Raw genomic sequence first — 16,999 nt, forward strand, 5'->3', positions numbered from 1 at the left:
CACTGAGTCTTAACAGCTGGATCACCAGGGAAGTCCTGTTGATCCTCTTTTCTGTTCAGTCGCTCAGTTATGTCCGATTCTTTCTGATCCCATGGACCGCAGCACGCCAGGCATCCCTGTCCTTCACCATCTCCCGGAGCTTGCTCAAACTCATGTCCATCGAGTTGGTGATGCCATCCAGCCATCTCTGTCATCCCCTTCTTCTCCTGCCTTCAATCTTTCCCAACATCAGGGTCTTTTCTAATGAGTCAGTTCTTTGCATCAGGTGGCCAAAGTATTTGAGCTTCAGCATCAGTCCTTCCAATGAATATTCAGGACTGATTTCCTTTAGGATGGACTGGTTGCATCTCTTGCAGTCCAAGGACTTCAGATCTCCTTGCAGTCCAAGACTCTCAAGAGTCTTCTCTAGCATCAGAATTCAAAAGCATCAATTCTTTGGCACTCAGATTTCTTTATGGTCCAATTCTCACATGCATGACTACTGGAAAAATCATAGGTTTGACTAGATGGACCTTTGTCAGTAAAGTAATGTCTCTGCTTTTTAATATGCTGTCTAGGTTTGTCATAGCTTTTCTTCCAAGGAGCAAGTGTCTTTTGATTTCATGGCTTCAGTCACCATCTGCAGTGATTTTGAAGCCCAAAAGAATAAAGTCTGTCACTGTTTCAGTTGTTTCCCTGTCTATTTGCCATGAAGTGATGGGACCAGATGCCATGATCTTTGTTTTTTGAATGTTGAGTTTTAAGCCAGCTTTTTTACTCTCCTCTTTCATTTTCACTTTCATCAAGAGGCTTTTTAGTTCCTCTTTGCTTTCTGCCATGAGGGTGGTGTCATCTGCATGTCTGAGGTTATTGATTTCTCCCAGCAATCTTGATTCCAGCCTGTGTTTCATCCAGCTTGGCATCTGGCATGATGTACTCTGCATATAAGTTAAATAAGCAGGGTGACAATATACAGCCTTGACGTACTCCTTTCCCAGTTTGGAACCAGTCTGTTGTTCCATGTCTGATTCTAACTGTTGCTTCTCGACCTGCATACAAGTTTCTCAGGAGGCAGGTAAGGTGGTCTGGTATTCCATCTCTTTAAGAATTTTCCACAGTTTGTTTTATCTCAGAACATTTCCTAATTCTGTCATGGCCCCTGACACACATACACAGGGTTCACACTGTGATACATGAGATTGTTTTCTATTCCATATCCTCTCTCAGAGTAGAAAGTTCAGGCTGCGTCCTGTTCAGCTGCCGTGTCTCCAGTGTCTAGCACAGGGCATGACATCTGGTTGGCACTCAATAAATATTAGGTGAATTATGACCCAATCCAAGAGTATCTTACAGCCAGTTAAGGAGTTTGGATGTTATTTTGCAAATAATAGGAAACCACTGAAAGGTTCTGATCAGGAGAAAGATATGATTGAAGCTCTCCCTTTGGTACAGTCAGTCCCCTACATACAAATGAGTTCTATTCTGAGAGCATATTCGTTAAGTCCAGTTTGTGCATAAGTTCAACATACTTAGCCTCAGTACCCAACTAACACAATCTGCTATTTAGTACTGTACTATAATAAGTTTATAATACTTTTCACACAAATAATACATTTTAAAAAGCAATAAATAAAGCATTTTTTATCTTACACTATAGTACCTTGACAGAGAAGGCAATGGCACCCCACTCCAGTACTCTTGCCTGGAAAATCCTATGGATGGAGGAGCCTGGTGGGCTGCAGTCCATACCTTGGAAAGTATAGTAGTGTAATCCAATGGCTGGCATACAGGGGCTGGCATCCAGTGAACAGGTAAGAAGAGTTACTGACTGGAGGAGGGAGAGGAGGCAGTAGATGGTGGAACAGAAGGACCATCAGCAGTAAGAGATGGAGGGCAAGCGCATTCACGTCTTTGAAAGTTTGCAACTTGAAGGTTTGTATGTAGGGGACTTGGTCTCTGGACACTTGCCATCAGTGCGTAGCGTAGATTCACTGGGCCACTAAAAGCAGGAAAACCAGGTACAGTGCTACTGCTACAGTCCTAATTTGAGACTCTGAAGTCCAGGATGGAATCAGTGACACCAAAATAATATGCTTTAGGCATGAAGTGGTTATCCTGGCGTTTTGGCCAAGTGATGCCAGAGCATTCAGGAAGATGTGCCCTTTTCTGCACAAGTCTGAGACAGAAGCCAGGCCAAGCTGGGAATAATAGATTTCAGAGCATCCCCCATTATATCGAGCTGAGACTAAAGATAAATCTATGCGGTAGGTAATTTAATTTTAAGGCAGCAACCAGAAAGCCATGGACAGAATATCAAGGTGATACCTGCCAGTAGGGGCTATCAGAAAACTTGCCACAGAACAGGAGTATTGTCAGAGGAATTGGAAGACAGAAATAAGAAGATGATGAGATGACCCTTCCCATGAGGTAGGTAGCCAGCCAGCAAGGTGATGAGGATGTGATATACCTGCTCACCTTCTCCTTAGGTAGAGACAATGTATAAATAGAAAACCTTGTTTCTCTCTCATATGAAACATTTGGCACTGCTTCTATTGACCTGCACTTTGCTCTTGCCTTCAACGTAGTAGATGTCACAAGGTCCAGATTCTACACATGTCTCTTCCACATATATCATCACCTCGTTTGCTCTTATCTTCCTTGTCCATAAAATGGAATTTTCACCCTGGGGATCCCAAACGCTCTTTATAGTTCAACCCAACTTCAACCACTGAAAGTGTTAAGCTTTGAGTAAGCATTACGACTTCCCACCTATAGGCAGTAAATAGATACTTTAGTCTCCTTCATGACTGTATACCATGAAAAAACCTAGACTTTACCCAGTTTTTTCCTGTCTTTCTTTAACCTTTATTGCTGCCTAAGACAAGGCAGCAGCAGCTTCTCACTAGTCATAGTGTTGCTAGAATGAAACAGAAGGATCTGATGGGCCATCACCATGAATGGAAGTTCACAGCTTCCTCCCGGCCATGTTTCCTGCCTGGCCTCACCCAGAGTTATGTTTTCTGTGCATAGAAATAACATTCCTTGACACAACTCATCCCCTATGTAGACAGGAGAGAACAAGAGTTCGATGAATTATAATTAGTTGAACTATTAAGATACCTTCAGTCAAATACAGTAGCCTCCTTGAACCCCACATTCTCCAACCAATTAAACAAACTACATTTATGCTGTCCACTTTCAGGACAAATGTCCTCCCTTTTCAACCACTAGACTAAAACAGGGAACGTTCAGAATATAGTTTAAGATATTATCTCCAACGGAAGATGTCAAGGTTGAATATAAATGGTAGCTTTTCTTTGAAATAATCTTCTAATCAGGATATAGCAGGATGACAAATTTATAATATTCACAAAGTTAAAGGAAAAGTGTAAAAAAATCTCTATTTTATAAACCTCATCCAGACAGGATTATTTTACCTAGTCCTTGGGCAACTGGGTAGTTATCACATTAAATGGTCTGGGATGATTCAATTCAAAGGAGTTTCATTGAATTTTATGAATTTATTGAATGCCTTGAAATGAATAACTCCAATTGTTACTTGACCTCTTTGAGACTCTGAGAAAACACATTAATCCGAAGGAACAGACAAGTTAGCATTGATATTAACACTCTCATTTAGAGTTATCCATTGCAAGATACTCAGGTGGGATGTATTTAAGTATTCCTTATTTAAATGAACAAAAAGTGTTATTAATTTAATTCATATTAGACTTTTTATCAATGCTTTGTAAAAAACAAGAAACGTTCAAAGTTCCTTCAGGTTAATTCAGCAAAAAATGTATTGGGGTTTTACTAAGTAAATGAGTTTTTAACATACTGGAGTGTGATGTTACAAAGTGTTTCTTCCTCTCCAGCCCACCAGCATCTTTTTCTTTGGAAATGTGTTTTGCTTGTGACTTTCAGATATATTAAATTTCTTTTAAAGGTTAAACTTAAATACTGGTCTGTATCTACATATGTTTCCTAGGAAACCAACCTGCCTATTAATCTCTATTAAGCAGTGGTAGGTGGTTTGCTGGCTTGAGTCCAGTGGCTGCTTTAGTCTCAACTCACTGGGTTTCAGGGCATGGGTAACAGAGGGGAATTTTAGCCCTAAAGTGTGGGAGTTCCAACAAACATGACCCTTGACTGAAGATACCCAGAGTTGCCTCTCTCTTCTCTTCCTGTGTCTTTGAGCAAAACAAGCCAAAAATATGTGTATTGCCCATCAGCAAAATGCTCAGATAAATCAATTACAGGAGAGTCATGGAATTTGTTAGCATTTTGCTTATCCCATTGGTGAAATGTTGGTGATGACTGACTGATCGCTCTGCTATGCAGAGTCATATTTTAACATGTGAAACATACAGCACTTCCTGTAACTGACAGTGCATACTTATGTCACAATATTTAGATTTTCTCACAAACTTATTCTTTGGTTTACCTTACTTTATCTTCTGTATGCAGGAAAAGGCAGTTGTCTTTCTAGATGTCTTCCTGAGTGAGTCTCCTCTTAAATTTTCAGAGACTTCTCTGGTGGTTCAGTGGCTAAGACTCCATGCTCCCAATGCAGGGGGCCTAGGTTCAATCCTTGGCTGGAAACTAGATCCCACATGCTGCAACTAATTAAGATTTCACATACCACAACTAAAAATCCTCCATGCTGCAACTAAGACCTGGCTCAGCCAAATAAATAAATAAGTAAATAATTAAATATATATAAAATATTTATGTTAGATATATATTATATATATAATATCCCAATTTTCCCACAACCTGCTCCCTTTTTTTCCCCAGGATCTCTGTGTCCAAGACATAGATATCAAATAAATTTCAAATATTTGTTCCTAAGTGAAAGAGGAATTTATTTTTATGGTCACAGAAAGCACTCTGTATTAAATTAAAAGATTTGTAATTCAATCAGGCTATAAAAATGGATTGAGTGGAATGCTTGGAAATGAAGATAGAGCAGAGCTGGAATACCAAGCAGTCCCACGATGGGAATGTTCTTAGACCACCAGTGGGATCTCCCAGGCCTGTGTCTGAGTTGGATTTTTCACTGTTGAATTTATGAAACTGAAGGGACTGAGGCCTCAGACGTCATTTTGAACCTGTCACGGGCGGGAAAGAGCAGCAGAGAGTTGAATAGTGTCCCTCCCACACCATATATGCTGTTATTTTTTTGTAACTGGTCAGAGGGAAACTAAAATCTCTGAATAAAAACAGAAGAGAGAGAAAAAGAGAAGAGAACGCTTTGCACATGTAAGAATGTGTTACTTCTAATTATCTTCGTAGGAGGGTATGTACATAGTAAATTGTCACCTCTGAAAAATGCCAGCTTTTAATAATGTGAAGATTCCGCTTTAAACCTACTGAACTCAAGGTAAACGCCGTGAAACCCCACGGGGAGGGGCTCTGGGTACCCCTGTTGATGACACTCTTCATTGGTCCGATTCTTCTGGAGAATCAGCAGTGTATAATAAGAACTTTAAAACTAATTGTACCCTTTCACTGATAACACCATTTTAGGAAAAGAAAAATCCCATGGAAGCAATCCAATAGGAAGTCAAAAAAGATACCCTTAGTAATTCTATTCATAACAGTGAAGACTGGAAATGCCCATACCACCCCCAGTAGGGGACTGACTGGCTTTAAAAAAACATGGAGAATATAAAAATAGAGGCATACACTGTAGCTTTGCAGCCATTCATTGAGTCACTTCAGTAGATCATTACAGGCCTTGTGGATCATGTTAGGAACTTTAAATGTTATTTTAAAAACAGGTGGAAGCCATTCATGGTCTGAAGCAGAGACTGGCATGGTGAAACACAGAATTGAGAAGTGGGATGTAGAGCAGTCGGTAGACGCAATGGCAAGTGACCGAAACTAAGACATCCAGCGGGGAAAAGCAGGGGATTCAAGGACTGTTTAGAAGGCAGAGTCTTGGTGATGTTGAATGAGAAGGAGAGAGTCAAGGATGAGTCCTGGTTTCCGACCCAGACAGCTGGGGATTTACTGCACTAGGAAGCACCGATGGTTGTAAAGGCGTTTATGTCGAACATGTAAGACATGTGGTGCCCGGGTGACAGGCAAGAGGACGTGTGTAGGAGGTAACCGAAGGTTCTGAAGGTGAGGAGGGGTGTCTGACTGAGCAGATGTAGTGGAGACCAGCTGACGGCAGCCATGGAGGGGCTGAGATGACCCAGGAGAAAGGCGATGAGAGGCCTGGGAGCCTTAAAGGGTGAGGAAGCAGTGAGAGCAGAAAACCAGGAGATGAGGCATGTCTGAAGCTGTGGGGTGTTCTAAGTGAGGGGGAGACAGTGACTAGTGTTAATGATGTTGCTGAGAGGCAGGTACATCACTCTTTGGCTTTGATGACCTGGAGGTGACCTCGGCAAGAGCACCGTTGTACCTTCCTCCCACCTTCCCCCATCCCACCCCTCTGAGTCATCACAGAGCACCAAGCTGCGCTTCCTGAGCTGTACGACAGGTTTCCACTAGCTAGTTACGTTACACCGGAGAAGGCAATGGCACCACCCCACTCCAGTGTTCTTGCCTGGAGAATCCCAGAGACGGGGGAGCCTGGTGGGCTGCCGTCTGTGGGGTCACACAGTCAGACACAACTGAAGCGACTTAGCAGCAGCAGCAGCAGCTGTGTTACACATGGCAGTGCATGTACATCAGTCCCAACCTCCCAGTTCATCCCCTCCCCCACCCCATGTCCACATGTCCATTCCCTACATCTGCATCTCGATTCCTGCAAATAGGGAGGGGGTATACATCCATGGCTAGCTGATTCACTTCCTTGTACAGCAGAGATCAACACAGCATTGTAAAGCAACTATACCTCAATTAAAAAAAAAAAAAAGCACTTTGGAGAGGGTTGGACTGGAGACCAGAGGGCCTGGAGAAGTGCACGGAGAGGGGCGTAGTGATAACAGAGTTGGACAGCTCTTCGGGAAGTTTGGCTGCAATGGGAAGAGAAACAGGGACAGCACCTGGAGGGGAAAATGAGGACAGAGGAGGTGTGTGTGTGTGTGTGTGTGTGTGTGTGTGTGTGTGAGCACGTATGTGTATGTGTGTGTAGAAGACAGAAAACACTTGAAGCTGCTTAAATGCTAAAGGGAAGAGACCCATAGGAAGAAGTTGACGATATACTGCACACCGGGACAGGGAAAGAAACGGTGAACTAGAAATATGTGTGTGAAATGATGTCCGCTATAAAAAAAATTCCATTCTTATGACTTTATGAAACTTATGTGTGTCCTTGAAAGACAAAAAGTACTGAAGCAGAGCAAATAGTTTCCAGATTTTTTTGGAGACATGTCAGTTAATAATCATCATAGTCACAAGGAATACCATCTCCTGAGCACACAGGAGAGCAGACCTGGGGCCGACGCTCATTCACATCATCTCATTTAATCCTCATAACAGCCCTGCCAAGTCTAGGCATTGTTCTCATTTGATACAAAAGAATATTTAAGCCTTGAACTAAGGCTCAAAGACAAAAGGTAATTTGCCTCAGGACATGCAGCTGATGAATAAAGGAACCGGGATTCAAACCTGGGACTCCCTTGCTCCAGAGCCCAAGCTCTGTCTTCTAAAAGTAAAGAAACTTAGGTAAATTTAACCCTCTAAACAGTATCTTTATGTTCTTGGTCTTCAGACACTAGTAAAATTGCTAAGGCAACTTGCAGCAGTTTTGTTCACTCTCTCTACTGCTTGTTTCAAACAAATTGCAAATAATAGAATTTAGGATTCTCGAAGTAGATGCCTAGGTTTTAACACCAAGGTCACTGATACAAAATTGTGTATGTGTTTAGTTTGTGGGTTTCTGTGTGTGTATGCAGGTATCTAGGAGTGTATCTAGGGTTTATAGGACCTGAAGTTATAATGTGAAGACACGCAGTTCTAGGTTTCCTTTTTTTTAATTTGTATTTATTTATGGTGTGCCAGCTCTCCGTTGCTGTGCACGGGCCTTCTCTAGTTGTGACAAGTGGGGCTCCTCTCTAGTTGCAGTGTGCGGGCTTCTCATTGTGGTGGCTTCTGTTGTTGCAGAACACAGGCTGTAGGCCGTGTGGGCTTCAGTAGTTGTGGCGAAGGGGCTTAGGTGCCCCATGGGCATGTGGGCTCTTCCTGGACCAGGGATCAAACCCATGACCCCTGCATTGGCAGGTGGATCCTTAACCACTGAGCCTGGAGGAAAAGTCCCTTAGGTTTCCTTTCATGGGACTATGCAAACAAAGGCCCCTGAAACTCACTGGCTTCATAGCAAACCCACCTGTGCATGTGGATACATGAACCATGTGTGTATGCCTGAAGATAGCGGGAGAAACCAACAAAAGCTATTGTCCCTTAAACAATAGCCTTGGTTTCATTGCTTAGTACAATGGAAGCATCTTTTAGGGTTAGTACTAGTTATGTCTTTTCTGGGAAGACAGGGAAGATTTATCAAGGATTGAACAGGCCAAGAGTTTCTTGAACAAGTGCCTTGAATTCAGGCCAGTGGTCATTCGCTTTGTTAGATATGTAGCACTATGGCTCCTGCTCTTTATACAGCAGGCAAATAAATATAACTTCTTTTTAAATATCTTCTTTATTCCAGAGATCTTTTTGTTAATATCACTTTTGCGATGTCATCTCCTGTGTGTATAAAGATTTTCAGAATGTAGCCAGAAAGCATACTGGCTGCTGGAGGAACTGGGGGCCAGTGAAGATGGAAAAGGATGGGGGGGCACCTTTATTTATTTAGGAAATGGTTGCAGATGGGACACACGTGCTGTGCTGCTCCAAAAGCCAAAAACTAGGAACCGAGGTACATGAGATTACAGAGGACGCCAGCTTCCAGCCCAACAGAAGAACCTTCTAGCGACTAGAGCTGTCCAAAAATGGTTTGCTTATGCTGTGGCCGGCTGCCCGTCATGGAAGTACTCAGCCAAAGCTACTTCTTGGCAGGGGGCTTTTGCTGAACACAAGTTCGAATCCTTCTAAGAAACTTGTAGAATCCTAAGATTCCAAGTCATTATCGGCCACAAAATATTCCTGCCAGGCACACACAGCGACACACGCAGTGGGTTGGTTTTGCCCCAGAGTAGTGATGTTTGTGCTAAGCCAGCCCCGTTCCCCAACTGAGCTCCTGGTCGCCAAGGAAACATGTCTGTGGATGGACTGGTTCAGTACTCTGCGGTCTTAGAAGTACGTTTTTCCCTAACCTGGGACCCTGGGCCCAGGCTCCTACCCTTTAGCTAGCTGTCACAGGTGTCACTTCTGAATGCTGTCTTACCAGTTCTTGCAATTTAGGTAAGGAACTGGCCGAGCTCTGCCTGACCTCCTCTCCCCCACTCACTCAGAGAGAAGCCTTCTCTGCCTGGCTCCCTTTGCCAATTTTGGGATGAAAGGCTGCAGAGAGGCAGCACAAGGGCCTGGGGGAAGTACAGCGCAGAGCACAAGTTGGTCCGGCTTAGCCCATCAAGCCAGGGTGAGGCATCTGGAGAGACCAAGATGGGCGAATGACCTCAGTCCACCTTGCCCTTTCTGAAAGGGGAACATAAACATGACCATGACCCAGATACTCCTGCTTTGTTCTCCCTCGGGATCCACAGGTCTGTCCTAAACCACTTCAGTAATATCTGCAATAATAGTGGAGATAGTGGTGGTCACACAGCAACTGGTGTTTGCTGGGTTCTCACTGTTTGTCAGATGCTGTGATGACTGTATTACATGATTACCTTGTTGGGTCCTCATAGGCACCCTGAAAGGTAGTGGTGGTTGTTTAGCTGCTCAGTCATGTCCAACTCTTTGTGACCCCAGGATTGTAGCCTGCCAGGCTCCTTTGTCCATGGGATTTCTCAGGCAGGAACACTGGAGTGGGTTGCCATTTCCTTCTCCAGGGGCTTCCCTGGTGGCTCAGACGGTAAAGCATCTGCCTGCAATGTTCAGTCCCTAGGTCAGGAAGATCCTCTGGAGAAGGAAATGGCAACCCACTCCAGTACCCTTGCCTGGAAAATCCCATGGACAGAGGAGCCTTGTATGCTACAGTCCATGGAGTCGCAGAGTTGGACACAACTGAGCGACTTCACTTTCCTTTCTCCGGGGGATCTTCCCAACCCAGTGCTCAAACCCATGTCTCCTGCATCGGCAGGCAGGTTCTTTACCACTGAGCCACCTGGGAAGCCCTCCTGGGAGGAAGATGCTACTGTGCTGTGTTGTGCTTAGTCGCTCAGTTGTGTCTGACTCTTTGTGGCCCCATGGTCTGTAGCCTCCCCAGGGTCCTCTGTCCATGGAATTCTCCAGGCAAGAATATTGGAGTGGGTTGCTATTCCCTTCTCCAGGGGATCTTCCCAACCCAGAAATTGAACCCAGGTCTCCCACATTGCGGGCGGATTCTTTACTGTCTGAGCCACCAGGGAAGCCCAAGAATACTGGAGTGGGTAGCCTATCCCTTTTCCAGGGGATCTTCCCGACCCAGAAATTGAACCAACTCCTGCATTGGAGGTGGATTCTTTACCAGCTGAGCTATCAGGGAAGCCCAGATGCTGCTAATACTGCCATTTTACAGATGAGGAACTGATGCCTGGAGAACTTAAAGGACATCCGCTTTGTTGACTCGCTTTCTCTGTACCCACAGAGAAATGGAAAGAAAGTGATGGCCACTCCCCACTCAGAGCCCTTGGAGTGACCCCCAAGGAGGGGCCAGGTGTCACGTGCACCCAGACCCTGCTGCTTGACATCCTCCTCTGAGGGGAATGTTTGCATTTCGCAGAAAGTTCAGAGACCTGCTCAAGGTCGCCTGGTGCAGCGAGGCTCGTCCCGCAGGCCAGGCCCCAGGGCCCTCCCCGCACACCAGCCTGCCTCCAAACCCGCAGTCCACCACCCTCACACACACTCAATCTGCATTTCCTGGCCTCCCCTTTCTAAACGGGCACATTAGTTACTGCCCATTTGTCTTAGTAATCATCTGGAACACTTTTTTTTTTTTCAGGGTTTTCATTTTCTCTCGGGCTACTACCGAAATAAAGCTTTGCTCAAACCCACGGGATAGAACACCAGCTATGCGAGGCCATGTAAATGGGAAAAGTTCAGGAAGACATTTACGCTAAACCCCAAGAAACAAAGTGTTGATTAGGGACTTATTTTTGTGAGCGATTAAAATATGAATCATTAAAATAGGACGGTATTTCAGGCTCTGTATCCTGATCTCGTCAGCGACAGCATCACCATGACTACTGGTCTGAATTAGATGAGCTCCAGAGCCTTTCCCAGCCGCTCGCAGTTGTGTGTCATCGCTCTCCCTTATACACACAACGCTCTCAAGTCTGGTTCAGAACACCTCTGCGGCTCCTCGCCCGTGTCAATGAAAGCAAAGACCCAGTGATATAAGGCCTTCCGTTCTTAAAGGTTTTTTGCTCTGTTTGATCACAGTCATAAAGAGTGGCAATAAAAGTGTTGTTCAGTTGTGTCCAACTCTTCTTGACCCCTTGGATTGTAGCCCACCAGGCTCCTCTGTCCATGGGATTCTCCAGGCAAGAATACTGGAGTGGGTTGCCATGCCCTAACAGTGGCAGTAAGTTATATTAATATAACGACCAAAATTCGAAGATAGAGGAAGAAACAAAAGTGAAACCCAAGGGAATCTCAGGGATCACTTAGGACGGAGTATTATGGAGCTTTATTTGGTACAGATAGAAAAGGTGCAGAAGTTTGCAGAAACAAAGGAATTCATTTGGAGTGTTTCTCAGGTTCAGACTGAGTTGAAGGGGAAAAAAAAAAAAAGTTTAGCCATAGCCCAAAATATGCAGTATTAAGTTGTTAATTAAAGTATCTGTTAAAAATGGCTAAAATTAGAGACAAAAAGCCCATTGTTTGGTACAATTGTTGACTGCGTATGTGTGTGTGGAAGGGCGTAGGGGGACAGTCAGAAAAGCCTGCGGTATTTTTAAGATTAATCACCCACGTCGAAGGGGTGTTGAGGCACCCACCTGCGTTTTTGAACTTGGAGCTAAGTCAAAGGGGAGGGACAAGACCAGAACAGCTTTTCTTTCTTTCTTTTTTTTTTTTTTGCTAATTAACTACTCAGTGGACACTTCAGATACAAAATATATCAGCACAGAAGGCCCCCCAGTTCAAACCAGCCCCTACCATCCTCTGCTAGAGGCTGACATCCAAAGATGATTTTTAGAGCTGGTGGAACCTGGGAGCAATGCCTGTGTATATTTTTAGAAGGAAGCATAAGTTTTAGCTTCCCAGAATATGCTAGTTCATTATGGGGTATCTTTAATATTAATAGTTAGCACCTCTGATTGGACATGTAAATTTTTTTTTTCTGTATTTATTCTTTTCCTGCCTGGGATTGGGGTGGATTAGAAAAAGGCACTTTTTTTTTTTCCTGTTGGGAAGATTTCTATGAAAAGTCCATGAGTTGTCATTGAAACATTAAAACTTTTCATCCTTAATGACTTTATCTTCTTCGAATAATCTAAAATGCAAATAGATACAAAAAGTATTTTTTTTAAATAAAAGGAATAGCAATAAGTTGGGACAATTTAAGTTTCCAGTAAAGTCTGGTACATCCCTATGACAGGCTGTTATATTGCAGTTACTAAAGCAGTTGAATGATGTGGAGGGAGAAAGATACTCAACTATGATAAGCTTGATTCTAATTCTATAACTATATCATATACTGTTGTTGTTCAGTCGCTCAGTTGTGTCCAACTCTTTGCAACCCCATGAACTGCAGCACACCAGGCTTCCCCATCCTTCACCATCTCCTGGAGTTTGCTCAAACTCATGTCCATTGAGTCAGTGATGCCATCCCGCCATCTCATCCTCTGTCACCCCCTTCTCCTCCTGCCCTCAAACTTCCCAGCATCAGGGTCTTTTCCAGTGAGTCAGTTCTTTGCATCAGGTGGCCAAAGTATTGGAGCTTCAGCTTCAGCACCAGTCCCTCCAGTGAATATTCAGGTTTGATTTCCTTTAAGATTGACTGGTTTGATTTCCTTCCTGTCTAAGGGACTCTCAAGAGTCTTCTCCAGCACCACAGTTTGAAAGCATCAATTCTTCAGCAAAAACATACTGTATATAGTATTAACAGGGTCCGTGTTTCTTAGGAATAGGATTATAGATAACTTTTGTTTTCTTTCTCCCTTCCTATTCCTTTTTTGTATATGACTTTCATAATTAAAAAAGTTTTTTAAAAGTCCCACATGGCTCTGACCATCTGAGTATTAGTGCCACATCCTATCCCCTGCAAGCTCCCGGTGGACAGACCTACCTTCCTCAACACTGTGCCAGGCTCAGAGTCAGAGCTCAGCAAATAGTTGTTGAACGGAACACTCCCATTTCCCTGTTTCTTTCTCCTTTTTCTCTCCAGGTGATGTGCTCTATGAACTCCTTCAGCATATTCTGAAGCAGAGGAAACCTCGGATTCTTTTCTCACCGTTCTTTCACCCCGGAAACTCGATACACACGCAGCAGGAAGTCATCCTTCACCAGAACCATGAAGAAGGTACCCGGGAGGCGTCTCTCTCGTCCGAGATGTAGCCCAACCCCAAAGCTTCCGCTGTCTCTGTGTTCTTATTCACGTGATTCATTTTTCATTTGACCAACATTTATTGAGTACTGACTGTGTTTGAGACCCTAGGGGAAATGCCAAGGTGAATAATAAGATCTCTCTTTGGTTCTCTGCAACTCCCAGTCTCGTGGAGGAGATGAGATAGATACGCATGTCAATAACAAAGAATAGCTATAACAGGCACCATAAAGAGACGATGGAAGGGGAGATGACAGCCAGTGCAGGCATCAGGTTCAGCGTCACGAAGGAGGTGACCTGCAGGACTCCTTGAAGGTCTGATAAGCCGGAATGAAGTGGGGGAACATTCCAGGAGGACCCAAAATGGAGTTAGAGAGCAATCTCTAACTGGAATTGAGAGCAATAGAATAGAGAGCAATCACGTACCTTTGATGAAGAAAGATTTCAAACAGACCCCAAATAGGGAGAATAAACTAACGAGAGCCCTGTGAGCCATCCCCCTGTCTCAACAGTGATCCACATTTCGCTGCTGTAGAACCAGTCCAAAGAGGTAAGATTAGAAGCAGGATGTGGAGGACTTTGATTTCTGGGCTGTGGAGCAAAGTAATGGGGAGTCATTGAAGATTTTGAGCAGAGGGTCACATATGCTGGGGGAAGAAAAGAGACCCAAACCCTGTGAACTCGATGGGGGTCCGGGGGGGTCTCGTCCTCGTGCTCCGAAGGCGGCGTCTTGCCGTGTGTTTGGTGGGAGGACTTAGTTCAGACGTTCAGGCAACGCTCTGCTCTGTCCAGTTACATGGTTCTTATCAAATTACTGGTAGAAAACAGAACAAAAGACCAGAATTGAATTGTGGCCCCAGACAGAGTTCCACAGCAGGTGTTTGGGGACAAAAATAGGGTGTAAAAAATCTTCCTCTGCTCCCTGTTCTGTTAAACTGCAATGTATCAGGCCTCCTGGGAGCGTTTCCTCCACACCTTTCTGCCTGAATTGGAAACCAAAGTAATTCTTTTAAATGTATCCTTCAGACCAGATTATGAGGGGCCTAAAACCCTGTGTTTTTTGTTTGTTTGTTTTTCTAGAGGCATTTCCTTAAACTGATGGAGCATCCCCCAGAGCAGCACTATTTTTGTTTCATTGTTGGCAAATTAAAAAATGAGAAGTTATGTGTTTTCTTAATTAACACTTCACCAAACAGAGCCTGGCTCCAGGCGACCTGACCGGCATCTCTTTCGTGTGCCAGGCATTTCACAGTGGGTTCCCTCGCCTCCGTGATGGAGAATAAACCTGTGCTTCTTGCAGGCTCCCTGCCTGTGCCTCTCAGCCTGTCTTCCCCCAGCGTTACCTTTGCTGAATTTACCTGCTGCCTCTCAATCCCAGTTTGGTTTCTCTGCTCTTTTACCCTTCCTGCCCTATACATTTGCATAGTAGCCAATAGCTACTCCAGAGAACAGGAGGTGAGTTTACTGAAGCTTGATATTAGGGCAAGAAGCAGAGTATGTAGGCTGCATCTTCAAATACAAAATGTGTATGATGGCTTGTTGGGGGTGGTGCATGCGTGCTGGTCACTTCAGTTGTGACCCTGCGACCCCATGGACTATAGCCCACCAGGCTCCTCTGTCCATGGGGATTCTCCAGGCAAGAATACTGGAGTGGGTTGCCGTTCCCTTCTCCAGGGGATCTTCCCAACCCAGGGATTGAACCCTCATCTCTTACGCCTCCTGCATTGCAGGCAGGTTCTTTACCATTAGTGCCACCTGGGAAATCCAGCTGGGGGCGGGGTTGTCTTTTATTTGTTTTCTCTTTGTCCTTTTGTCGGTTTTCTCTCTCTTCTTCTCATTATTTATAAAAAGGAAAATTCCTATTTGGAATTTCTCTTCCCCTTTTTATCCTCAGCTGTGATTGGTGGCCGATGGCCTCGCCTCATGACAACTCCCTCCTCCCCTCGGCCTGACCTGACTCCTGAGCAGGTGTGTTTGTTGTTCTCATTGGCAGGAGCCACTCGGTAGGGAACGCCAGCCCCTCTCTGAGCCCGTCTCCCACCAAGAAAATACAAATGCACTACCAAACATGCCCTAGTGAGCCATGCCCTCAAGTGCTGTGCTGTTGGCAGTAGTGAGCTCAGCAGGTAAAAAGATGGAGCTAAGGAGGCCAAGGTCAAGGGCTGATCAGTCGCCCTGTGGACCAGATAGCTCTGCTTCAAACCTGCCCTTAAAAGCAGCCCCTTCTCAGAGATGGTTCCTTCAAGCTGTTGGCCAGGAATCATGATCGTGCTACCTGCCCTGCTCCTCCACCTGCTCTCACATAAGCAGGTGGACACACAGAAAGGAGCCTAGGTCTGTGTCAGATGGGATCACGTGAGAAGAGCTGTACTAGCCACAAGGTGATATGAGGCGCCTGCCGGCCCCCAGAACTCCAGATGTATGGGTGGATTTGGCGACAGAAAGGGACCAACTCGAGAGGTGGATGATGTGTACAAGGTCCCTACCTCCAACCACCTTTCCTTTCTTTTCCATCAAAAAAAATATATATATCCAGCTTAACATGAGTTGGCCCTAGGATCAATACTGTTATATCATGAATGAAAGGAAAACTGTTAGTTGCTCAGTCATATCTGACTCATTGCCACCCCATGGACTGTAGCCCCCCCACCTCAGGCTCCTCTGTCTAAAGAATTCTCCAGGCAAGACCACTGGAGTGGGTTGCCATTCCCTTCTCCAGGGGATCTTCGCGACCTAGGCATCAAACCTAGGTCTCGAATGTTGCAGGCAGACACTTTACCATCTGAGCCACCAGGGAAAACTGGTAACACATTAATATGGGCATGTGTTCACATACAGAAAGATCTGATCTTGCAGGGGAGAAAGTTTGTAAAGTGAAATTATAAGCATCCAATATTACATCCCTAATGATTTGTGTTACATAATTGGGGTTACAGAACAGTGTAAAAGTGTGTTGCTGTTGACTTGACACAGAGCTGAGAATGAAAAAACAGGACACTCCAGAGAGAATCAACTCAGCCCCTCAACAGGCTGGCACCGTGAGGCATGCAGAGACATGGAAACACAAAGCTTCATTCACTCCTCCACCCCACCTCCCCCAGGGTCTTCACCTCATCACTGCCATCGACTTGACCAATTCAGACATTCATGATTTCACAGCGGGAATTTATATCACAGGACAAGCGTATCTTGTTTATCCCAGCAACAGTTCCTTGCAGATACCCCAAGTGAGTACATTACACTGCACTCTCGCCTTCTGTACTAGCATCCACATGGCAGTGCCAAGCCAGGAGGTCACTGTTAGCTCAGAGGCTCTGATGGGAGAGAAAGGTGACCTATGAATTCAGATCTTTCATTCTGTAAACATTCATTGTCTCTGCAATGTACACTGTTCTACAACTGTGTTATAACTTGGGCCTAAGCAGTACTCAAATTACCACCTTCGTCTAGGAGAACCAGCATTCTTCTCTTCCCTTACTTAGTTACTGAGCT

At 44.7% G+C, this 16,999-nt stretch overlaps 1 protein-coding gene across 3 annotated transcripts in view; it reads left to right on the plus strand.

Moving 5' to 3' along the window:
* The window catches only part of ETV6 (ETS variant transcription factor 6), a 289,205-nt gene that overhangs the window by 233,917 nt on the left and 38,289 nt on the right, over positions 1 to 16,999 (plus strand). For all 3 annotated transcript variants that reach the window (XM_070371102.1, XM_005890040.3, XM_070371103.1), the window contains one exon: positions 13,349 to 13,483. In XM_070371102.1, the coding sequence (XP_070227203.1) occupies positions 13,349 to 13,483 (135 nt within the window). The remainder of the gene's footprint in view (positions 1 to 13,348; positions 13,484 to 16,999) is intronic.

The sequence above is a fragment of the Bos mutus genome, chromosome 5, assembly GCF_027580195.1.
Source record: "Bos mutus isolate GX-2022 chromosome 5, NWIPB_WYAK_1.1, whole genome shotgun sequence".
NCBI lineage: Eukaryota > Metazoa > Chordata > Mammalia > Artiodactyla > Bovidae > Bos > Bos mutus.